The 25,080-nt window shown below is 42.8% G+C and overlaps 2 protein-coding genes across 5 annotated transcripts; one reads left to right on the forward strand and one right to left on the reverse strand.

The window, feature by feature from the left end:
- Positions 1 to 12,739: 12,739 nt before the first annotated feature.
- LOC110535911 (uncharacterized) lies at positions 12,740 to 16,999 on the reverse strand. 3 transcript variants are annotated; one of them, XM_021621290.3, is made up of 5 exons: positions 16,409 to 16,999; positions 16,269 to 16,323; positions 14,342 to 14,456; positions 13,955 to 14,214; positions 12,740 to 13,512 (listed from the first exon to the last, which is right to left on the reverse strand). In XM_021621290.3, exons 1-4 carry the CDS (start codon positions 16,706 to 16,708, stop codon positions 13,965 to 13,967), a joined length of 720 nt encoding a protein of 239 aa, XP_021476965.3. In that variant the 5' UTR covers positions 16,709 to 16,999; the 3' UTR covers positions 12,740 to 13,512; positions 13,955 to 13,964. The 3 variants fall into 3 exon arrangements, with proteins under 3 accessions (XP_021476965.3, XP_090046112.1, XP_090046107.1); XM_090189986.1 differs by having other exon boundaries at positions 13,960 to 14,214; positions 16,409 to 16,811; XM_090189981.1 differs by having other exon boundaries at positions 13,933 to 14,214; positions 16,409 to 16,811.
- LOC110535935 (uncharacterized) lies at positions 16,436 to 24,617 on the forward strand. 2 transcript variants are annotated; one of them, XM_021621339.3, is made up of 5 exons: positions 16,436 to 17,268; positions 19,246 to 19,543; positions 22,135 to 22,189; positions 22,628 to 22,745; positions 22,944 to 24,617. In XM_021621339.3, exons 1-5 carry the CDS (start codon positions 17,231 to 17,233, stop codon positions 22,975 to 22,977), a joined length of 543 nt encoding a protein of 180 aa, XP_021477014.1. In that variant the 5' UTR covers positions 16,436 to 17,230; the 3' UTR covers positions 22,978 to 24,617. The 2 variants fall into 2 exon arrangements, with proteins under 2 accessions (XP_021477014.1, XP_090046135.1); XM_090190009.1 differs by having other exon boundaries at positions 16,546 to 16,874.
- Positions 24,618 to 25,080: the final 463 nt, after the last annotated feature.

Raw genomic sequence — 25,080 nt, forward strand, 5'->3', positions numbered from 1 at the left:
TCTTTGTGTTTGATAAGGGTGAAGGGCATGCCTAACTCTACGAATGCACAAATACCGGTCCAATTTGTAGGCAGGTTAGGCCACAGCTTCATACCTCCACCAGACATCCACTCTAGGCCTTTTTATCTTACTAAAGTCCTTGGAACTCAACCACCCAGTCCGGTCCCTCATTGTCCCGTTGTTCTGTCTCCTAGTCCTTTGGTGCAAAAAGTGACAATTTTATTACATTTATTTAACTAGGCAAGTCAGTTAAGAACAAATTCTTATTTTCAACAATGGCCTAGGAATAGTGCCCCCTGTTCAGGGGCAGAATGACAGATTTGTACCATGTCAGCACAGGGGTTTGAACTTGCAACCTTCCGATTACTGGACCAACGCTCTAACCACTAGGCTACCCTGCCACCCCAATTAATCCCAGAACAACAGCAAAGGACCTTGTGAAGATGCTGGAGGAAACCGGTACAAAAGTATCTATATCCACAGTTAAACAAGTCCTATATCGGCAGAACCTGAAAGGCCGCTCAGCAAGGAAGTGCTGGACTGCTCCAAAACCGCCGTAAAAAAGCCATACTATGGTTTGCAACTGCACATGGGGACAAAGATCATACTTTTTGGAGAAATGTCCTCTGGTCTCATGAAACAAAAATAGAACTGATTGGTCGTAATGATCATCGTTATGTTGGGAGGAAAAAGGGGGAGGCTTGCAAGTCACACCATCCCAACCGTGAAGCACAGGGGTGGCAGCATCATGTTGTGGGGGTGCTTTGCTGCAGGAGGGACTGGTGTACTTCACAAAATAGATGGCATCATGAGGATGGAAAATTATTTAGATATATTGAAGCAACATCTCAAGGCATCTGTCAGGAAGTTAAATATTGGTCGCAAATGGTTCTCCAAAGTTGTGTCAAAATGGCTTAAGGACAACAAAGTCAAGGTATTGGAGTGGCCATCACAAAGCCCTGACCTCAATCCTGTAGAATATTTGTGGGAAGAACTGAAAAGCTTGTGCGAGCTAGGAGGCCTACAAACCTGACTCATTTACACCAGCTCTGTCATGAGGAATGGGCCAAAATTCACCCAACTCGATTGTGGGAAATTTGTGGAAGGCTACCTGAAACGTTTGACCCATGTTAAACATTTTAAAGGCAATGCTACCAAATACTAATTGAGTGTATGTAAACTTCTGACCCACAGGGAATGTGATGAAAGAAATAAAAGCTGAAATAAATAATTCTCTCAACTATTATTCTGACATTTCACATTCTTAAAATGAAGTGGTGATCCTAACTGACCTAAGGCAGGGAATTTTTACTCTGATTAAATGTCAGGAGTTGTGAAAAACTGAGTTTAAATGTATTTGGCTAAGGTGTATGTAAACTTCCGACTTCAACTTTACCCATTGCGTGCCTGAACATATTTCTTTAGCAGATGCACTTTAATTTAGATTACGAGGAAGTCTTTTAATGGCTGCATTGTCCAACAATTGCTTTATGATGCAATTACATTAATACATTCATGCATATCAGTCATTATGTATAACAAGAGGTTCTATCACATATGATGAGTCATTAAAGCTGGAATAATTAATTGAAACAATAACAAAGTGGCTAACCCCGCCTGTGTTTTGGTAAAAAGCTGAGGGATGGGCCTGGAGAAGTTAAACCACTTTCAAATTTAAAGCAAGAGCTATGTATGCAAGGACTGACCATCCATGATATGATATGGATGGGGCGGCAGGGTAGCCTAGTGGTTAGAGTGTTGGACTAGTAACCAAAATGTTTCATGTTCAAATCCCTGAGCTGACAAGGTACAAATCTGTTGTTCTGCCCCTGAACAGGCAGTTAACCCACTGTTCCTAGGCTGTCATTGAAAATAAGAACTTGTTCTTAACTGACTTGCCTAGTTAAAAAATATCAATATTATTGTTTTAACCATGTTTTGAGGCTGTACAGTGTTTGTTTACATTGACTTTGTTTACAAACATTGGAGTTTAACAAGCCTATATTTTGGGTTAAGATGGTGTATGACAGCTGAACTAAGCTAAGTTACATCTTTCAAGAATCAATGGCTGTATATCTTTAAGTCCTAAAATGGATGTAGTAACTAACTAGCTTTAAAATGTGTTTGTGAGTATGGCATCACTGTGTTTCACTGACCTTTATAATGAATGTCATTAAATACCTTAGAAACATGCAGCCATCTAATTATGTAGATATAGGCAATGTTATCCACACTTTTTCAAAGTTTTGTTTTGTGCGTGTGTGAGTCAGAGTTTATCTTGTAATCTGTTGTTTATACACATTAATGCTCTTTCTTCTTGAAATTGTCTGCATTTACCACCTTGGGTGTCCTGATAACACTCACAAATCAACACACACACACACACACCGTGGGTGATACACACAGGAGATATAGAGATCTATGGTGCAGCTGTGAAACCATATTGATATATTCTGTCCTATCCTGGGTAAGCAGCATCTGATAGATATTCATATCGTCTGACATCAGAAAACCCACCCACCCAGTATACACTACTACCCACATCAGTTAAATTGACATTGTGATGTGCAATACATTTTTCCTAATGCTCTCAGAAGCATGTACAGAGTGGTGTAATGCAGTTAAGTACAAATTCTTTAAAGTACTACTTAAGTAGTTTTGGGGGGTAAGCCAGACAAAATTAAACGGGCCTATTTATATAATGAATATGAATTCAGAAGACATAAATTATTAGATATTAAAGTATTAGACCTCTCACTAAAGGCTTCAGTCATACAAAAGTTACACTTAAATCAGAACTGGTTCACTAGGAAATTAATAAGAATGTCTCACCCGATGTTCAAGAATGGACTTTTCCCCTTTATTCAGATTATAAACTTGCACTTTCAGTTATTTGAAAAGGAAAGGATCTCCCAAATATTGCTATTTTTAAAACAAGCCATAGAAAGTCAGTTGCAATTTCAATTTAATCCACCAGAAAAAAACAGAACAACAAATATTGTGGTTAAACTTAAATATAGTAATAGATTTTTTTTAAACATTTTTTTTTTGAAAACATGTTTAAAAAAAGTTGAATCCTTGCAAATTATACACACATGCAGCTAACATAAATATATAGAAATGTCTGCTCTACCCAAAATTACAACCAACTAATTGCACAATTACTGCAAAAATGGAAGAGGAAAGTGGAAGGGGGAAAAGGTAAGGAACTTGTCTGTCGGCCCTGCCTTAAATACCATAATTGGTTAAAGAAAATTGTCATAAATAAAAAGGTATACCAGTTTCATTAAAGGACCAAAAAATGGACAGCTGTGCCATATAGATTGCGAAATAGTTGGGAAGAGATTTTCGACGTACCGATTCCATGGCACATGGTTAATGAACTGATACACAAAACGACTCCGGATTCAAAACCAATATATGGGGGATACAACCTTCCCAGCTCTGCAGATTTTTTTAACCCCCTTTTTTCTCCCCAATATCGTGGTATCCAATTGTTAGTAGCTACTATCTTGTCTCATCGCTACAACTCCCGTACAGGCTCGGGAGAGACCAAGGTTGAAAGTCATGCATCCTCCGATACACAACCCAATCAAGCCGCACTGCTTCTTAACACAGAGCGCATCCAACCCGGAAGCCAGCCGCACCAATGTGTCGGAGGAAACACCGTGTACCTGGCAACCTTGGTTAGCTTGCACTGCACCCGGCCAGCCACAGGAGTCGCTGGTGCGCGATGAGACAAGGATATGGGACTGGGATGGGCTGCTATGGCCATGGACCACTTCCTATCTGTGGGACTGGGATGGGCTGCTATGGCCATGACTCACTTCCTATCTGTAGGACTGGGATGGGCTGCTATGGCCATGGACCACTTCCTATCTGTGGGACTGGGATGGGCTGCTATGGCCATGACTCACTTCCTATCTGTGGGACTGGGATGGGCTGCTATGGCCATGGACCACTTCCTATCTGTAGGACTGGGATGGACTGCTATGACCATGGACCACTTCCTATCTGTGGGACTGGGATGGACTGCTATGGCCATGGACCACTTCCTATCTGTGGGACTGGGATGGGCTGCTATGGCCATGGACCACTTCCTATCTGTGGGACTGGGATGGGCTGCTATGACCATGGACCACTTCCTATCTGTAGGACTGGGATGGGCTGCTATGACTATGGACCACTTCCTATCTGTAGGACTGGGATGGGCTGCTATGACCATGGACCACTTCCTATCTGTAGGACTGGGATGGACTGCTATGGCCATGGACCACTTCCTATCTGTGGGACTGGGATGGGCTGCTATGGCCATGGACCACTTCCTATCTGTGGGACTGGGATGGGCTGCTATGGCCATGGACCACTTCCTATCTGTAGGACTGGGATGGGCTGCTATGACCATGGCTCACTTCCTATCTGTAGGACTGGGATGGGCTGCTATGACCATGGGCCACTTCCTATCTGTGGGACTGGGATGGACTGCTATGACCATGGGCCACTTCCTATCTGTAGGACTGGGATGGGCTGCTATGACCATGAACCACTTCCTATCTGTGGGACTGGGATGGGCTGCTATGACCATGAACCACTTCCTATCTGTGGGACTGGGATGGGCTGCTATGGCCATGGGCCACTTCCTATCTGTGGGACTGGGATGGGCTGCTATGACTATGGGCCACTTCCTATCTGTGGGACTGGGATGGGCTGCTATGGTCATGGGCCACTTCCTATCTGTAGGACTGGGATGGGCTGCTATGGCCATGGGCCACTTCCTATCTGTGGGACTGGGATGGACTGCTATGACCATGGACCACTTCCTATCTGTGGGACTGGGATGGGCTGCTATGGTCATGGGCCACTTCCTATCTGTGGGACTGGGATGGACTGCTATAACCATGGACCACTTCCTATCTGTGGGACTGGGATGGGCTGCTATGGTCATGGGCCACTTCCTATCTGTGGGACTGGGATGGGCTGCTATGACCATGGACCACTTCCTATCTGTGGGACTGGGATGGGCTGCTATGGTCATGGGCCACTTCCTATCTGTGGGACTGGGATGGACTGCTATGACCATGGACCACTTCCTATCTGTGGGACTGGGATGGGCTGCTATGGTCATGGGCCACTTCCTATCTGTGGGACTGGGATGGGCTGCTATGACCATGGACCACTTCCTATCTGTGGGACTGGGATGGGCTGCTATGACCATGAACCACTTCCTATCTGTAGGACTGGGATGGACTGCTATGACCATGGACCACTTCCTATCTGTAGGACTGGGATGGACTGCTATGGTCATGGGCCACTTCCTATCTGTGGGACTGGGATGGGCTGCTATGACCATGGACCACTTCCTATCTGTAGGACTGGGATGGACTGCTATGACCATGGACCACTTCCTATCTGTAGGACTGGGATGGGCTGCTATGACCATGGACCACTTCCTATCTGTAGGACTGGGATGGACTGCTATGACCATGGACCACTTCCTATCTGTAGGACTGGGATGGACTGCTATGGTCATGGGCCACTTCCTATCTGTGGGACTGGGATGGGCTGCTATGACCATGGACCACTTCCTATCTGTGGGACTGGGATGGGCTGCTATGACTATGAACCACTTCCTATCTGTGGGACTGGGATGGGCTGCTATGGTCATGGCTCATAACTGTACTAAGGTGCCATTATAATTAGCCTACTGTTCACTTCTGATTAGTGCACATCGGATAACACAATCTTTGTGTAAGTGCATCAGTCCCAATTCAGATATCCACAGCGGATTTGGTATATCCGTGCCTGATATCTATATAATAGTTATAAACTATTGCAGATAGTAAAAGTCAACTGTACCCTCAGTGACCTGACAACCAGATACAATTCGCTGTACTGGTCATAAAAAGGTACATTGGCATTTGTTGATGGACAAACCGTAGTGAACTGTAAATGGTTATTTGTTTTGTGGCCGGAGTCTGTTGGCAGCTGCCAAACTGGAGGTGCACACCAATACTCTGACATCAAACGACATTAACCCTCACACCTCCGCAGTTCTCATTTGTTCAATGTTTTCTGTATACACAGCAGACACAGATCTTATCTCTTGAAACACTGTGGCAACATTTTCCAATCAGTCTTTTCCAGGTTTAACTGTCTTTATTCAAAGTAGATGCAATAGCAAAGACAATGTTTTTTTTTGTAATGAAATCTAAGCAACCTAATACTACATTACATTGCCTGAATGTTGTCAATTGGTTATTATAATAATGTTAAGAGATATCAACTAGAAATGTTTGTTTCATTTTAATTTACAATATAGTCGTCCATGCTCGTCTATTCAAAAACTGGATCACTCTTTAGAATAAAGTCAAATCAAAGCTCATGAATAAAGCATTTTTAAATGATTTACAAACAATACAAACCCTGATTATCTGACTCGACTGGCCTGTTAGTATCCAGGCTCTGTAGATGTGTGCCAGGCTCTGTAGGAATATGTCTGATATTTAGTTGACTTGATTACGCAGGAAAACAACCGAATATCAAACATATCACACAGCCCCTGGCCAAACAGGACCCGATGCAGACATTCTGTCTTCTGTCTGAAAAGAGACAGATATGGGTGGGTTTTTAGGACAGATCATTTGTGTGCTGGTGTTAAGAGTTAGAGAGATGATGAAAAAAGAAACATCAGGAAAAGGTGAATTTGGACATCAACATGAACAATTTATTTAAAAAATAAAAAACAGTAGTATAAACTGGTTTAAGACATTTGATGTAAGTGCACATTTAACATGTTATTTAGTTTCATAGAGAGGACCAGACATGAATGGTATCCAGAGTTCCACCTACAGCAAAGTAACAGCAGAGGGAAGAGCCCTTTGTGGGGAGGGAGTGAAGGTGGGGTTGGTAGGGACAGACGAAACAGATGAAAGACAGGAAACCAACTGATCCAACAGTCCTACAGAGCAAGAGAGAGAGAGAATCTTATACTTACAATGTTTTCTATGTCCTAATAGCGTAGTCCTCTTTATCTTGGTCCAGTGTATGTGTGTGTCATATCCATTGCCCATGTTCTGTGTTGTTGACATGAAGAGCAACAGCCGTTCGATGCATGTCCCATTCACACATCTACTCTATTTACAAAGGGGTTAGGTCTCAGCATGTGGGTGCGTAGGTTTGTGAAGTTTCCGTAAAGTATGTAAGTACAAGTCTGTCTTTTTAAAGTGCTGGGGAATTTGAGAACACATGTGTGTGTGTGTGTAGCTGTGTGGTGTGTAGCTGTGTGTCAGTGTGTGGTGTGGTTGTGGTCTGTGCAGGAGTTTGTGTGAGTTCCCTGTGGGACGGGGTATATATACACCCCTGTAGATTTGGGGGGCTCCACACACACCCATACATCATTAGGAGAGTATTGATTGCTGTGACCTCGGGCCCTTCCTCCCTGCATTAGCTGGATCAATACATCAGACTTTCATCCAGCTGTGAGTTCACACACTCACACACCCACATGGTCATGGACTAAAGTCAAATGTTTGAATGTGTTCTTAGCTGTAACTATGGCTATAACGTCACTGTAACTATGGCTAGAATGTCACATACAGCCTTATAAGTGGACTATCTTTGTGAGTTTAGTAGATAGGAAAGTTGTTTGGATTGATTGTTGCTCCCTGCAGCAGTGGCCTTGTGGTGGGCCTACTGTGGATGGATGTACTGTAGACCAGATATAAATAACCTGTGTGTTCTCCTTACAGACTTTTTCTTTATTTTCAACCACCCCCTGTCGTCAAGGAGCCCTGGTTGTCAAGGTGACCCTTGGTTGTCAAGGTGAACCTAGTCGTCATGTTGACCTTAGTCATCAAGGTGACCTCTGGTTGTCAATGGAACCCCATGGTGGCTTGTGATGTCATCTGGTGAGATTCTGCAGTGTGTCTGAATGCAGGTCAAGGGTCAACACTCTTGATGCGTGAAGGGGTCAATGAGAGCAGAGCAACACTTCTCTGGGTGGTATGAACCCACACCTTTAGGGGTAGAATGAGGGAGGAATCTAAAAAGGTCAAATCAACCAGTTCAACAAGGGGTTTGGTGTTGTGTCGTGTGAAGGGATTACCAGTCTTATTTCACAATCATCCAAATATTCTGTTTACTTCCCTTCTTTCAATCGTGACCCTGCCTCAGATATGCCATCTACTGGGTTCCTGTAGGACAAAAAGGGTACAAAAGATATTATAAAGTAAATATGAACAACAAAAAATCAGACTGTTTTCCAGCAAAACAGACCAACAGAGGGTTATTAAAAAAATGTATTTGAGGCTCCAACTACATATACTTAAACTTATACAACATTATAAAACATGTTATATATTTACAATACAATTTAAAGTCTAAATAAAGTCTAGTTCAGCTTTGCAGCATGATTAAGTCTAATAGCAATGATTCTATTTATCTGTTGAGGATTTGTCATCTGTTAATTTCTAATTCTATTTATCCTGTACTGTTAGAACATGTAGTACTTTCATATTAAACTGAAAGACTAAGAATCATTTAACGTCATGACTACCACCTTACATCATTTGAATTGACTACTTCTTCATTGCTTGGATTAAGGACAGATATTAGGCATATCAGGACATACTATATGTATTAGTGATGTTAGTGGGATGTTGGTCAGAGGTCCACTCCTCCTCCTATCCCTCCCTCCTCCCCCTTTCCCCACTCTCTCTGCTCTCCCTGTCCTACAGTTGCCGGGCGGTAACAGTGACCTTGTGAGTTTGCTGGAGCGGAATGATAGCTCCCTAATTGGCTAGGCCTAATTTAAGCCTGAAGGGAGCATTGTCATCTGTGGAGGGAGGTAGGGGGGAATAGAAAGAGAGAAGGGGGAGGCAGAGGGGAAGAGATAGGAGGGAGAAAGGTGGAGAGGGGGACATTAAATGGATAGGAGAGGGAGAGCAAGCGAAAGGTAAAGATAAAAGGACAGAGTGAACAGGATGGAGTGACAAAAAGACAGAGGTCTCCACAGTATATTGTATGGAAGAAAATAAGGACAATTATTTCATTTTATACCAATACATTGCACAGAGAAAAATATTTAATTCTCAAAAAGACACAAAATTATTGGCACCCTTAAATATTCGTATATTTTATTTTATCCAAATTAACTTTTTTCTTTTTTAAGTTGATCTCAGTTTAAGGAACTGAATTGTGGCTTTCCATTGGTTCCTGTTTCACTGGGGCATAAAAATGAGGCAGCACGCATGTAAAATCCCTCTGTCATTCATCACCATGGGGTGAAAAGGCAAAGCACTCACAAATAAGAAGAGACATGGTTGTTGACTTTCATAAAATCAGGCAGTGTGTACAATTTTTTTTCAGAAAAACCAAATATACCACTTAACATTATTAAGGCAACAATTTAGAAGTTTTAAACCACTGAAACAGTGGTAAACTTGCCTGGTATCGGATGCAAATATATCTTGTCCCCAGTGGTATAGTGGTAAAATTGCAAAACTTGGTCGCATCTTGGGGTCACCAAATCTACAAAAAGATGAAACCTCCGTGCCAGTTGGCTATTTGGAAGGGCTTCAGTCAAAAGCCTTTACTGAGAGCAACCAGCATATGGAAACGCCTGGGGTTTACTAAACGGCATGGGAACTTTGACTGGAACAAGAAATAGAGCTCTTTGGCCATGCACACCAGTGTTGGGTTCGGTGTCAAAAGAATGCATATGCAGAAAATAACCTCATACCTACTGTAAAATATGGTGGCGGATCTTTGATGTTAAAAGGCTGTTTTGCTTCCACTTGTCCTGGGGCCCTTGTTAAGGTCAAACGCTCCCTGAAACACTTCAGCGAGCAGGCCTTTCTAATCGACCTGGCCGGGGTATATTGGAAGGATATTGATCTCATCCCATCAGTAGAGGATGCCTGGTTATTTTTTTTAAATGCCTTCCTCACCATCTTAAATAAGCATGCCCCATTCAAGAAATTTAGAACCAGGAACATATATAGCCCTTGGTTCTCTCCAGACCTGACTGCCCTTAACTAACACAAAAACATCCTATGGCGTTCTGCATTAGCATCGAACAAATCCCGTGATATGCAACTTTTCAGGGAAGCTAGAAACCAATATACACAGGCAGTTAGGAAAGCCAAGGCTAGCTTTTTAAAGCAGAAATTTGCTTCCTCTAACACAAACTCAAAAAAGTTTTGGGACACTGTAAAGTCCATGGAGAATAAGAACACCTCCTCCCAGCTGCCCACTGCACTGAGGATAGGAAACACTGTCACCACCGATTAATCCACTATAATTGAGAATTTCAAAAAGCATTTTTCTATGGCTGGCCATGCTTTCCACCTGGCTACCCCTACCCTGGTCAACAGCACTGCACCCCCCACAGCAACTTGTGCCTAAGCCTTCCCCATTTCTCCTTTACCCAAATCCAGTCAGCTGATGTTCTGAAAGAGCTGCAAAATCTGGACACCTACAAATCAGCCGGGCTAGACAATCTGGACCCTTTCTTTCTAAAATTATCTGCCGAAATTGTTGCAACCCCTATTACTAGCCTGTTCAACCTCTCTTTCGTGTCGTCTGAGATTCCCAAAGATTGGAGAGAAGCTGCGGTCATCCCCCTCTTCAAAGGGGGGTACACTCTTGACCCAAACTGCTACAGACCTACATCTATCCTACCCTGCCTTTCTAAGGTCTTCGAAAGCCAAGTCAACAAACAGATTACCGACCATTTCAAATCCCACCATCCCTTCTCCGCTATGCAATCTGGTTTCAGAGCTGATCATGGGTGCACCTCAGCCACGCTCAAGATCCTAAACGATATCTTAACCGCCATCGATAAGAAACAATAATGTATAGCAGTATTCAATGACCTGGCCAAGGTTGACTCTGTCAATCACCACATCCTCATCGGCAGACTCGATAGCCTTGGTTTCTCAAATGATTGCCTCGCCTGGTTCACCAACTACTTCTATGATATAATTCAGTGTGTCAAATCAGAGGGCATGTTGTCCGGGCCTCTGGCAGTCTCTATGGGGGTGCCACAGGGTTCAATTCTTGGACCGACTCTCTTCTCTGTATACATCAATGATGTCGCTCTTGCTGCTGGTGAGTCTGATCCACCTCTACGCAGACGACACCATTCTGTATACTTCTGGCCCTTCTTTGGACACTGTGTTAACAACCCTCCAGACGAGCTTCAATGCCATACAACTCTCGTTTCGTGGCCTCCAATTGCTCTTAAATATAAGTAAAACTACATGCATGCACTTCAACCGATTGCTGCCTGCACCTGCCCGCCCGTCCAACATCACTACTCTGGACGGTTCTGACTACAAATACCTAGGTGTCTGGTTAGACTGTAAACTATCCTTCCAGACTCACATCAAACATCTCCAATCGAAAGTTAAATCTAGAATTGGCTTCCTATTTCACAACAAAGCATCCTTCACTCATGCTGCCAAACATACCCTTGTAAAACTGACCATCCTACCGATCCTCGACTTCGGCGATGTCATTTACAAAATAGCCTCCAACACCCTACTCAATAAATTGGATGCAGTCTATCACAGTGCCATCCATTTTGTCACCAAAGCCCCTTATACTACCCACCACTGCAACCTGTACACTCTCGTTGGCTGGCCCTCGCTTCATACTCATCGCCAAACCCACTGGCTCCAGGTCATCTAGAAGACCCTGCTAGGTAAAGTCCCCCTTATCTCAGCTTGCTGGTCACCATAGCAGCACCCACATGTAGCATGCGCTCCAGCAGGTATATCTCTCTGGTCACCCCCAAAACCAATTCTTCCTTTGGCCGCCTCTCCTTCCTGTTCTCTGCTGCCAATAACTGGAATGAACTACAAAAATCTCTGAAACTGGAAACACTTATCTCCCTCACTAGCTTTAAGCACCAGCTGTCAGAGCAGCTCACAGATTACTGCACCTGTACATAGCCCATCTATAATTTAGCCCAAACAACTACCTCTCCCCCTACTGTATTTATTTATTTTGCTCCTTTGTACCCCATTATTTCTATTTGTACTTTGCACATTCGTCCACTGCAAATCTACCATTCCAGTGTTTTACTTGCTATATTGTATTTACTTTGCCACCATGGCCTTTTTTACCTTTACCTCCCTTATCTCACCTCACTTGCTCACATTGTATATAGACTTATTTTTCTACTGTATTATTAACTGTATGTTTGTTTTACTCCATGTGTAACTCTGTGTTGCTGTATGTGTCAAACTGCTTTGCTTTATCTTGGCCAGGTCGCAATTGTAAGTGAGAACTTGTTCAACTTGCCTACCTGGTTAAATAAAGGTTAAATAAATAAATTAAATAAAAAGGTCAACAGCATCATGAACTGAACCAAATAGTACGAAAATAATTTTGACAAAAAGACAAACTTGGCCGCAAGTGGATCTTCCAGCAAGACAATGACCCCAACCACAAAAATCAACATTTTGCAATAGCCATCTCAGTCTCCGGACTAAAGAAAACCTGTGGTTTGAACTGAAGAGGCCAGTCCATAAGCACAGACCAACAAATATCAGGGATCTGGAAAGAGTCTGTATGGAGGAATGGCCTAAGATCCTTCAATCTCATAAAACATCCCAGAAAAAGGCTGAGACATTATCCTGGCTAGGTGTGGGTACACAAAGCATTGAAAGCAGGTGTGACAATAACTTTGACACATTTTCTGACACAAAAAAAGAAATAATTGTTCAACAAAATATTTTTCTCTGAGCAATTGTAGTACTATAAATATTTTATTTGAGCATGCAATATACACAATAGCTTAATATTTGTATTATAAAGTACTGTTTGCTCATCTTTATCAAGGGTGCCAATAATTTGAGGTGACTTCATTCTATTTGAGTTTTACATCATTGTGATACTCTAACAGATCTCCAGCAGCTGTTATTTGTCTTGAAATGTTTACAGATGGAGGGAATCAGTAAACAGTAAACAATGCCAATGTTTGTGCTCACATTAAATATGAAATGGTCCTGTATCAATAGTTACTAAAATCCACATTCAAAACTTTCCTTTAGGGTTAAGCTTTATTACATCAGAATCAGACAAACAGAAATACCATTAGTTTAATCCAGGACTTTTGATTTGTCCATGCTATGGTCGCCACCACTGCATAATACCGTCACCCGGGTAACAGAGTGAGGATGATGAGGAGTGACAGAGCGAGGCTCTGGACTTTCCAATTGGTCGATACTGGTGGCACATACACATTTGTTCAAATCACACACACAAACACCCCCTGAGGGAGGGTCATACTGAGAGAGAGGAATGGACAAGGTTAACAAAAACTATTCAATATCCACTCATGTTAGATGGTAGTTAATAGACACTCTAAAGTAGCATGAAGGACAAGTTCTAACGAGTTTAAAAAGGAACAGAGAAATGTCCTGCAGAAGGTCTCCATTTTTCATCTGCCTTCCTTATGTCTTTTCTTTGATTCCACGTTGCTCTTCCCGTTCTCTTCGCCCATCCCTAAAAACAAACAAAGGTCAAAATGAAAGAGTCAGTCATCCTTCACACAATAAAAGGCAAATAGAACCAACATCCTGATTGACAGATGAGACATTGTTCCAGAGAAGACGGATCCCACATCTGTCATGCACACACCTCTGTCAACAATGAGAGATGGGGATAATAACTAGGACATCATAAAGCTGGTTAACAACATCATACTGACACCACAGTCAACTCTAATACAGTCCCAGACAGCAAGACTCAAAAGATAGTGACACTGTATTTGACTGAAATACTATCCTTTTAAATGATAGAATACTTTTTTTATGATGGTGTTTTTGCGTCTTATCTGGCATTTCTACATAATAACATGTATCTTCACTGCTATAAGCTGTTTCCTAATGCTATCAAGAGAAAACCAATCAGTGGAATGCTAACAGAAAAAGAGAACAAAAGATACCCAGCTCTGCTCATCTCATCTTTGGGGCCTCAGGTTTGGGTTCTTCTGGTTTGGGGGCGGCCTCTTGTTTAGGGGCTTCTTTAGGAGAATCAGGTTTGGGAGCATCTGGTTTGGATTCTTCTGGTTTGGGGGTGGCCTCTTGTTTAGGGGCTTCTTTAGGAGAATCAGGTTTGGGAGCATCTGGCTTGGATTCTTCTGGTTTGGGGGCATCTGGTTTTGGAGCGGCCTCTTGTTTAGGCGGTTCATCTCCACACAGTTTCCTTTGGGAGTCAGAGACAGATAGAGCTAGTGTGTGAAGTGTCCATATGCCTGTGGTGTACAGGTATACATACAGATGGACATGTATAGAGGTGTTCCATGTTCAGGACTCCAGTCCCAGTCTCTTACCTTCCCTCTACAGAGTCCTTCTTCACAAAGACACACACTTTGCTGCGCTGCACCACCTGCTGTTTGAGAGACGTCATCTCTGCTTCCCAGGTAGCCTTTTGCTTCTCAAACTCAGCTACAGGACCAGACAGAGAGGGGGTTAGATGCTACAGGACCAGACAGAGAGGGGGTTAGATGCTACAGGACACAACATGGGGCTAGAGGCTACAGGACCAGACAGAGAGGGGGTTAGATGCTACAGGACACAACATGGGGCTAGAGGCTACAGGACTAGACAGAGAGGGGGTTAGATGCTACAGGACACAACATGGGGCTAGAGGCTACAGGACAGAGGCAGAACAGGGGGTTAGATGCTACAGGACACAACATGGGGCTAGAGGCTACAGGACAGAGGCAGAACAGGGGGTTAGATGCTATAGGACACAACATGGGGCTAGAGGCTACAGAACAGAGGCAGAACAGGGGGTTAGATGCTACAGGACACAACATGGGGTTAGAGGCTACAGGACACAACATGGGGTTAGATGCTACAGGACACAACATGGGGTTAGATGCTACAGGACACAACATGGGGCTAGAGGCTACAGGACAGAGGCAGAACAGGGGGTTAGATGCTACAGGACACAACATGGGGCTAGAGGCTACAGGACCAGACAGAGAGGGGGTTAGATGCTACAGGACACAACATGGGGCTAGAGGCTACAGGACAGAGGCAGAACAGGGGGTTAGAGGCTACAGGACAGAACATGGGGCTAAAGGCTACAGGACACAACATGGGGCTAGAGGCTACAGGACAGAGACAGAACAGGGGGCTAGAGGCTACAGGACACAACATGGGGCTAGAGGCTACAGGACAGAGACAGAACAGGGGGCTAGAGGCTACAGGACACAACAGGGGGCTAGAGGCTACAGGACAGAGACAGAACAGGGGGTTAGAGGCTACAGGACAGAGACAGAACAGGGGGTTAGAGGCTACAGGACAGAGACAGAACAGGGGGTTAGCGGCTACAGGACAGAGACAGAACATGGAGCTAGAGGCTACAGGACAGAGACACAACATGGGGCTAGAGGCTACAGGACAGAGACACAACATGGGGCTAGAGGCTACAGGACAGAGACACAACATGGGGCTAGAGGCTACAGGACAGAGACAGAACATGGAGCTAGAGGCTACAGGACAGAGAGAACAGGGGGTTAGAGGCTACAGGACAGAGACAGAACATGGAGCTAGAGGCTACAGGACAGAGAGAACAGGGGGTTAGAGGCTACAGGACAGAGACACAACATGGGGCTAGAGGCTACAGGACAGAGACAGAACATGGAACTAGAGGCTACAGGACAGAGAGAACAGGGGGTTAGAGGCTACAGGACAGAGACAGAACAGGGGGTTAGAGGCTACAGGACAGAGACAGAACATGGAGCTAGAGGCTGCAGGACAGAGACAGAACATGGAGCTAGAGGCTGCAGGACAGAGACAGAGGGATACTAGAAGACAGGTAAGTGAATAAAACATATTCAGTAAAACCAGTCGCATATACAGAATACTACTCTTAATCCCAGCGACCTGCAATGAGCTTATTCCACCACAAGATGTCTCTCATCCACCAAAATATTTAGAAGAGAAAAACCTTGCACCTAGAACTGGTCATGGACCTGTTTTAAACCTGCTTTTCTGTTATAGTTCACTGTGAATGGAAAGGGGATATCTAGTTAGTTGCACAACTGAATGCATTCAACAGAAATGTGTCTTCTGCATTTAACCCAACCCCTCTGAATCAGAGGTGCGGGGAGCTGTCTTAATCGACATCCACTTCATTGAGGAGCAGTGAACTATCATACATGTTATCATAGTCGTATCAGTAATAAGGCGAAGAGCCTTTCAGAACAGTGTTGATGTAACCATAGTTTCAGGTGTTTAAACACTCACTTTTAGAGTTACTGTTCTCTGCCTCAATGGCCCCCACCTCATCAGCGACATGTTTCTGTGACAGGAGAGAGAGAAAACACACACACACAGGAAATCAATTGTGTACACTCTAAACCCGAGACATACCCCTCCTTCCTTACCTTTTCTCCCTGGCATGCCTCCAGTTCACTCTTCTTCTTGGCCTCTGCAGCCTGCAGTGGGGGGAGTTCTGACCCCAAAGTATCCACCTGAGCCTTGGTCTTGTCCAGCAGGTTGTGAGCTCTGATCACCTCGTGTTGGTACTCTCCCAGTACGTCTCTGGTCACACGCAGTTTAATCGTCTCGAACGATACATGTTTCTGCTCCTTCATCTCTTCTTTCCGCCGCACGTTTATCAGTCCCAGCAGAGCTACGCTAGTTAGCAGAGACACCCCCACCAACACACCCTGTGACTTCATCATGCCGTGGAGTTTGACCAAGGAACAGTCGTTTTCGCTGGTCCCTGTCGACTGCTCCGCAGAAGTGTTGACGACGTCCTCGCAGACTTACAGCGGAAGTACCAATGGAGTGTGAAAGGACAGGTGGCCACCCACTGTAATTGAGTGGAGTCCGTGCTTCAGTTTTCAGGTGAAACGGAAGTCAGGTTGAAAATACTATATCCACTATATCCCTGAAAAACAGAAAAATCTGCTTCTGTCGACTCCGCGGAGAGCGCACTTATTCGTCTTCTTTTTTCTTTTGGAGAGCGCTTCACTCAAACCATCCCCATGCCCGCCCACCTGTCACGGTCCATGCTATCCGGGATCCTTGGGACGAGCTTACCTCCCTTTGAAGTTGGTTAATAATGCTTAAGGTTAGGTAAGGATTATGGTTAAGGTTAGAGTAAGAGTAGGGTTTAAGGTTAGGATTTAGGGTATGGACGTCCCAAGGCTCCCAGATAGCACTAGCATACCTGGCATTGCTACGCGGAAGTAAGTGGATGAATGCACTCCGGAATTCAAGGGAATATAAACGTAAAAAGGTAACGTGATAATACTGTATAACATGCGCAACTCGAATTAGGAATGATCATCATTTGTTAAACACGCCCTAGCCTAAAGGCTACGACTACCTTTGATTTAGTTTCAGTATAAACATTTAGTCATGACAAACCTATTAACCTATAAAGCTCTGCCAGTTTGAGGTCAGGCCACACTAGCTATGTTTCCAGTAACTTGTCAAGTAACTAGGAATTTACAGGAAAACAAAAAGCAGAGCAAAATCGTTGGTAAAGTCAAAAAAAAAAATTTATCTGGTGCATTACGTTACAACCAATAATGTATATACAGTAGATGACTGACATGTGGCGCTGTGTTGAGGCGCCTCCATCTTGGAATTACCCCGCCGTTGTAAAAATGTAATCTATATTAGAATAAGGCTGTAACGTAACAACATTTTGAAAAAGTCAAGGGGTCTGAATACTTTCCGAATGCACTGTATATTTTCAGTTTGTGAGTGTGTGATATGGGGGTTGGAGACATGTTTATTTTGACATAATAAAGAACAACTTTTATAAACAATGGGAACATTGCCATGTTGCACTGAGCCTTGCTGTTGGAAAACCACATCAGTGTCTGACTTTCTGCTGTCGCAGATGCACCTCCCCCAACTTCCCTCCTCGACTTTTGTCTACAGTCGGTTGCTTTCCCCTTCCCACTCAAATGATCCCAATGTCTTACTAGCCTCTTGGAGACAGGCCCTTTATATCCTAATCAGACAGCACCAGAGTAAACACCAACCTCTTGGAGACAGGCCCTTTATATCCTAATCAGACAGCACCAGAGTAAACACCAGCCTCTTGGAGACAGGCCCTTTATATCCTAATCAGACAGCACCAGAGTAAACACCGGCCTCTTGGAGACAGGCCCTTTATATCCTAATCAGACAGCACCACAGTAAACACCAGCCTCTTGGAGACAGGACCTTTATATCCTAATCAGACAGCACCAGAGTAAACACCGGCCTCTTGGAGACAGGCCCTTTATATCCTAATCAGACAGCACCAGTGTAAACAACAGCCTCTTGGAGACAGGCCCTTTATATCCTAATCAGACAGCACCAGAGTAAACACCAGCCTCTTGGAGACAGGCCCTTTATATCCTAATCAGACAGCACCAGAGTAAACACCAGCCCGTGAGGCTGGTAGGAAGTCAAAACAAAAGGCTGCTACTTTGCCAGCTGCTACAGAATCATACAGTGTTTACACAATGTCATCAATACAATATGAATAATCAGTGTGTCCTCGGTCCTTGTACATCCAGTCTGGCGTTAATCACTATCAACAGATATGAGAATAATCCATAACATTCAGTATCAAGTCTAGTGACCATCAACCCGCACCTTGAGTGTCACATACACTGGAAATCATGTGTTTTACAGAAGGAACATAATATATATACTAATATGCTAAACATTGTGTTAATCACTCTAAACTGAATATGAACTTTAATGATCTTAAATCTCCCCATAGCACACACTGCACCCTAAATGATGACTTACTACACGGAACAATTTGATCATCTCTGGTTGTCTGTGTACCCTCTAAGAGGAAGAGGGAGGAGAAATTAAATGCAAATGAAAGAGAGATAAACAATAGAGAGAGAGCATCTGTTAACCATGACCTCTGAAACAGAAGGTGAGAGAGGAAGGGAGGGAGAGAGAAGTGGGGAGGGAGGGAGATAAAAGCGGTGGGAGTTAAACAAGGAAGTAGATTTATCTTTGTCTACCAAACATTCTGCCTAGCAGGACGAACCAGTTACAGGTGGACAGACTGCCATCAGCAACCAGAGGGAGGGAATGTGAACACACACACTCTCCAACACACACAGGCTGACTACGGGGATGGTTGAGGAGTGACCGATCAAGACAGCAGGCAAGAAAGACAAACTGGACCTGACTTGAGCCTCATCTCTCTCTCTCTTTCTCTACCTCCTTCCTTCTCTCTGTCCTGTCCCAGCAGTATGCGGGCTGTGTCTGCGCTAGTGTTCCTGGCCGTGGGTGTGATGGTGGTGTTGATGTACCAGGCGGTCCGCCAGGAGCTGACTCTGCAGGGTCTTAAAGCCCGCGCTCTGGAGAGCTCCTCTCAGGTCAAGCAGAAGGAGAACGACATCGTCCAGGTCAAGATGAAGATCCAGAAGCTGAATGGTGAGCTGGAGCCCATCAACACCCAGAGAGAGGAGCTGACTAAGAAGAAGGAGCAGTCTGCTAAAGCCACAGGCGAGGCGGACAAGAGTCTAAAGACTTGTCATACAGAGAAGGTAGGCTCACACACACACACACACACACACATACTATGCAAACAGACACCTGCTACATAGAGAAGTTACAGCACTGTTTATACTCGTGTTATGGTCTATAATAATCCATTAACAGAATGCCTATACCAAGTCTCACCAGAGACACAGAACCAGAGAATTAGGAATTAGAACACTGAAACAAAGGCAGCACTAAAACAATCTTCCTATCCATTGTGAAACCATTGGCAACAGACTGGCTTGTGATCTGTTTATAGGTCAAATTCACTTACAGTGGGAGTGTTGGATATGATGATGGTCAGTTGATTTATTTTCTGTAGATTCATTAGTCCTCCTAACCCTCATGTAAGGGCCCTGTATTCACGATCACCATCAAATTTCGAATTTGTCACATGCGCTGAATACAACAGGTGTAGTAGACCTTACCGTGAAATGCTTACTTACAAGCCCTTAACCAACAATGCAGTTCAAGAAATAGAGTTAAGAAAATATTTACTAAATAAACTCAAGTAAAAATGTTCTATCAAAAGTAACACAAGAACATTACATAACAATAACGAGGCTATATACAGGTTGTACCGGTACCAAGTCAATGGGCGGGGGTACCGGTTAGTCAAGGTAATACGTAAATTTGTACATGTAGAGGTGTATATCAGGTGGGGTGTGTTAATGTTTTGTGTTTCATATTAGAGGGCAACTTGATCTGATTACCACATCACCACATCATTCACCACTGTGGCAGATTACACACACTAGAAGGTAAACTGACATGGGATATATTACAGTGCCTTCAGAAAGTATTCAAACTCCTTCACTTTTTATTGTTTTACAACCTAAAGTTAAAATGGATTAAATTGAGATTTTGTGTCACTGATCTACACACAATACCTCAAAATGTCAAAGTGGTATTGTGTTCTGAAATTGTAAAATATACATAAAAATGAAAAGCTGAAATGTCTTGAGTCAATAAGTATTCAACACCTTTGTCATGGCAAGCCCAAATAAATTGAGGAGTAAAAATGTGCTCCTGCTAAGCTAATTGTTTTAAGATGGTCATACCATGGATTATTTAGCTATTTGTTTGGAATTGTTTATATCTTTAGGTATATAAAGAAAAATATAGCCCATAGAAACGCTTTGAATAACGCATTCATAAATGGAAAAACAGACAGTCAAAAAATCAATAATAAGGAATACGGTTTTGATGTGTCTGTCCTATATCTAGGAGATATCAGAAAGCTCAGGAAAAAAAAATTGGGGCACAAAACTACTTACATACTTCCATTCATTTTTTGACCCGTTACAGGGTTACGTTCAGATGACACTTGTTCGGACACTACAGAAGTTTTCGTGAGGAGACTGATTTTCGGGATGTATGCTGATCTGACAAACAGCATTGTAGCTCTGCCACTTTCAACTGCAGATGCGCAAGGTGGATGCAGTGGATTGAGACACAGCCCATACAGTATCTCTATCTTAAACAGACAGATTTGGATGGGGATTTTTTTTATATTATGATAATTAGATTGAATCGACTCTAAAGGGTTAACAGGTCACATAATAAGTTGCATGGACTCACTCTGTGTGCCACAAGTGTTTATTTAACATGATTACCCCACATAATGATTACCCCATCTAAGTACCCTACACATACAATTATTTGTAAAATCCCTCAGTACAGCAGTGAGTTTCAAGCACAGATTCAACCACAAAACCAAGGAGGTTTTCCAGTGCCTCGCAAAGAAGGACACCTTTTGGTAGGACACCTTTGAGCGTGGTGAAGTTATTAATTACATTTTGAACCAATATCAATACACCCAGTCACTACAAAGATACAGGCGTCCTCAGTGGCTGTTGAGGAAGGAAACCGCTCAGGGATTTCACCATGAAGCTAATTGTGATTTTTAAAACAGAGTTTATTGGCTGTGATAGGAGAAAACTGAGGATGGATCAACAACATTGTAGTTACTCCACAATACAAACCAATTTTTTTTCAACCAACAATTTTTCAGTTTTTGATTTGTTAAAAAAGTTTGAAATATCCAATAAATGTCGTTCCACTTCATGATTGTGTCCCACTTGTTGTTGATTCTTCACAAAAAAATACAGTTTTATATATTTATGTTTGAAGCCTGAAATGTGGCAAAAGGTCGCAAAGTACAAGGGGGCCGAATACTTTCGCAAGGCACTGTATATTAGTGGTTTATTTTTCCATGATTACTTTTTTATTTTCCTCTTTGAATTAGAGTATTTTGTGTAGATCGTTGGCAAAAAAGTACAATTAAAACCTATTTGAATGCGACTTTGTATCACAACTGAATTTGGAAAAAGTCAAGGGGTGTGAATACTTTCTGAAGATATGTTTTGTGTTGAGTGGCATGTGAGAGGAATTCTGCCAGGTATTCTCTTAGCAGTGATCAGTCAGGAATTACATTTTGTTCTCACTTATTAGTCACACTTTAAACAAAGTGCATATTATGAAGGACACATTGTAGGCCTTATGTAGCCCTTAATAAGGCCTAGCTAGACAAGGCCCACAGTGCTTCTAATACCGGTCCTCATCTTCCTCATCTCCCCTCTTTTTTTCTCCTCAGGCCGATGCGGAGAAAAAGAAGACTGACGCGTCGGCGGCCCTTCAGAAAGTTAAAGGTACGATGGCTATTTTACTGCAGTGATGGGATACCGTCAGCTCAGTCATGAATTGCTCCCTTTTAGGTGGTTGTAGAATTTAACGTCTCTTTTCTGGATTTTGGTCATTTGGGGGGGGATCAGCCTAATTCTGCTCTGCATGCATTATTTGGTGTTTTATATTTTACACGGGATATTTTTGCAGAATTCCCTATGCAGAGTCTCAATTTGGTGTTTGTCCCATTTTGTGAATTCTTGGTTGTTGAGTGGACCCCAGACCTCACAAGCTTTCTCTCAATAAATGTTTTCCTGCCCTCCCCATTTCCCTCCATGTGTTTCTCTCCTCCTTACCACCTCTCTCTCAATACCCTTTCCTCCTTATCTACCCATTTCCCTCTGTCTTTTTTCCTACCCTCCCGCTTTCCACCCCTCTCTCATTATCCCTCGCTCCCCCTCTAGATGATCAAGAAGCACAGAAGAAGAAAGCTCAGGAGGAGATCCAGGCGTTGAAACAGCAGATTCTGGAGCGGGACAAGGCACTGTGTGCCTTTGTGGACCAGACCAATGAGGAAGGACGGTAAAGAGCAGATACACACTCAGGCATTCAGGCACACTCACACTCACACACACCCAGTAACACAGGCTTGTGGTCACCATTATGAAAGACTTCTATGGTCACGGTGTACTGTGTGTCGTGTAGTTCTGTGGTTACTGGGTGCTCACATCCTATTGATAACGAATGGTTGTTGTTGTTGTTTTCTTTGTTGTTTATCAGGAAGCTGTGTGGAATCACAGAGGCCCCAAAATGAAGACTTGGACTAGACTATCAGCCTCCATCCCTCCCTCCCTCCCTCATGCTTGCCGTGATGCACACACACCCATACACATCATCGTTGTGCAGCTCATAACATTCCCCACCTACAACCACCTCCACTTCACTGTACCTCTCAATACTCAGGAAAATAAAAAACAAGAAGGGTTTGGAAAACCCAGTCTGAATGTCATGTCTTCATTACATACAGTACACTGTTAGTTTGTGTATGCAGGTAAGGAAGGGAGACATTACATTTTTTAATTAGTGTTTCATCCTATGGTACAGTACATTAATGTAGGAATGACTGAAAGAGGTTAGGGCTAATTCCCTCAGAGATGGAGCAAGGTGTCTCTGAGGTGACTTCTGAATGTTGCAAAGGTTCTAGAGAAGAGTTCTAAAGAAGTGTGAAGGTGCATGCCCATCTGGTTCAATTGTCTATTAAATATTTATTATGCATAGATGTATGATTGACCTTTATAGTGCATAGATCTATGATTGACCTTTATAGTGCATAGATCTATGATTGACCTTTATAGTGCATCGATGTATGAATGACCTTTATAGTGCATAGATCTATGATTGACCTTCATAGTGCATAGATCTATGATTGACCTTTATAGTGCATAGATCTATGATTGACCTTCATAGTGCATAGATCTATGATTGACCTTTATAGTGCATAGATCTATGATTGACCTTTATAGTGCATAGATGTATGAATGACCTTTATAGTGCATAGATCTATGATTGACCTTCATAGTGCATAGATCTATGATTGACCTTTATAGTGCATAGATCTATGATTGACCTTTATAGTGCATAGATCTATGATTGACCTTTATAGTGCATAGATCTATGATTGACCTTTATAGTGCATCGATGTATGAATGACCTTTATAGTGCATAGATCTATGATTGACCTTTATAGTGCATAGATCTATGATTGACCTTTATAGTGCATAGATCTATGATTGACCTTTATAGTGCATCGATGTATGAATGACCTTTATAGTGCATAGATCTATGAATGACCTTTATAGTGCATAGATGTATGAATGACCTTTATAGTGCATAGATGTATGAATGACCTTTATAGTGCATAGATGTATGATTTACCTATATAGTGTATAGATTTATGATGGACCTTTATTGCATTTGGGTGTGGTGTGCGTTAATCAGAGTAGAACATTGCCCTGTGTGGGTAATGGGAAAATTTCAGATGAATAAAGTGAATATTCAGTTAACAGTAATTAACACAATGATTAGCATATGTATATGTTTTCCCTTTCTATAATACACATGATTTCCAATGTTCTATTTGTGAGACTCACTTTTGTATGGGTTGATGGTCACTAGACCTGAGCTACTGAAGGTACAAGGACCGAGAACACACATTATTATTGTATTGATGACATTATGAACACTGAGTGATTCTGTAGCAGACGGCAAAGTCACTGTCTTTGTATTGACTCCAAGCCTCTCTGGCTGATATTTTAGAGAACATTTGGTACTGTCTGATTAGAATAGGAAGGTTCTGTCTCCAAAAGCCCCGTTGGACATTTTCTATGCTTCTGTTCTGGAGGTGTCTCCCTGAATGATTGTATTAAACTGGATGGATTTCATTGATATTATCAACAACTGCTCTCCTTTTTGTTTATCTGTAAATTCCAGTTACTTTCTCAGTCTGTGTTAGTCTCCAACCCTGCATGACCAAGTGTACCAGATATGGCTAGAGAGATTGGACCTGTCATTGTGAGCTACAATACAGTATGTTAAATGTAGTGAGCTCATATGTTACATAATTACCCCTCAAAGAATGAAGCAAATGACCAGTAGAAAGTTTTACTTAATGGACAAATGCCAGACTGTGTATTGGTAGATGTTTTTGGTCTTGCTTGCTGTTGACAAGGAGACCTGTTTGTTAACCAAATACAGTGGGGCAAAAAAGTATTTAGTCAGCCACCAATTGTGCAAGTTCTCCCACTTAAAAAGATGAGAGAGGCCTGTAATTTTCATCATAGGTATACTTCAACTATGACAGACAAAATGAGATTTTTTTTTCTCCAAAAAATCACATTGTAGGATTTTTAATGAATTT

Source organism: Oncorhynchus mykiss, chromosome 2 (assembly GCF_057628025.1).
Source record: "Oncorhynchus mykiss isolate SJ-2025 chromosome 2, ASM5762802v1, whole genome shotgun sequence".
Lineage (NCBI taxonomy): Eukaryota > Metazoa > Chordata > Actinopteri > Salmoniformes > Salmonidae > Oncorhynchus > Oncorhynchus mykiss.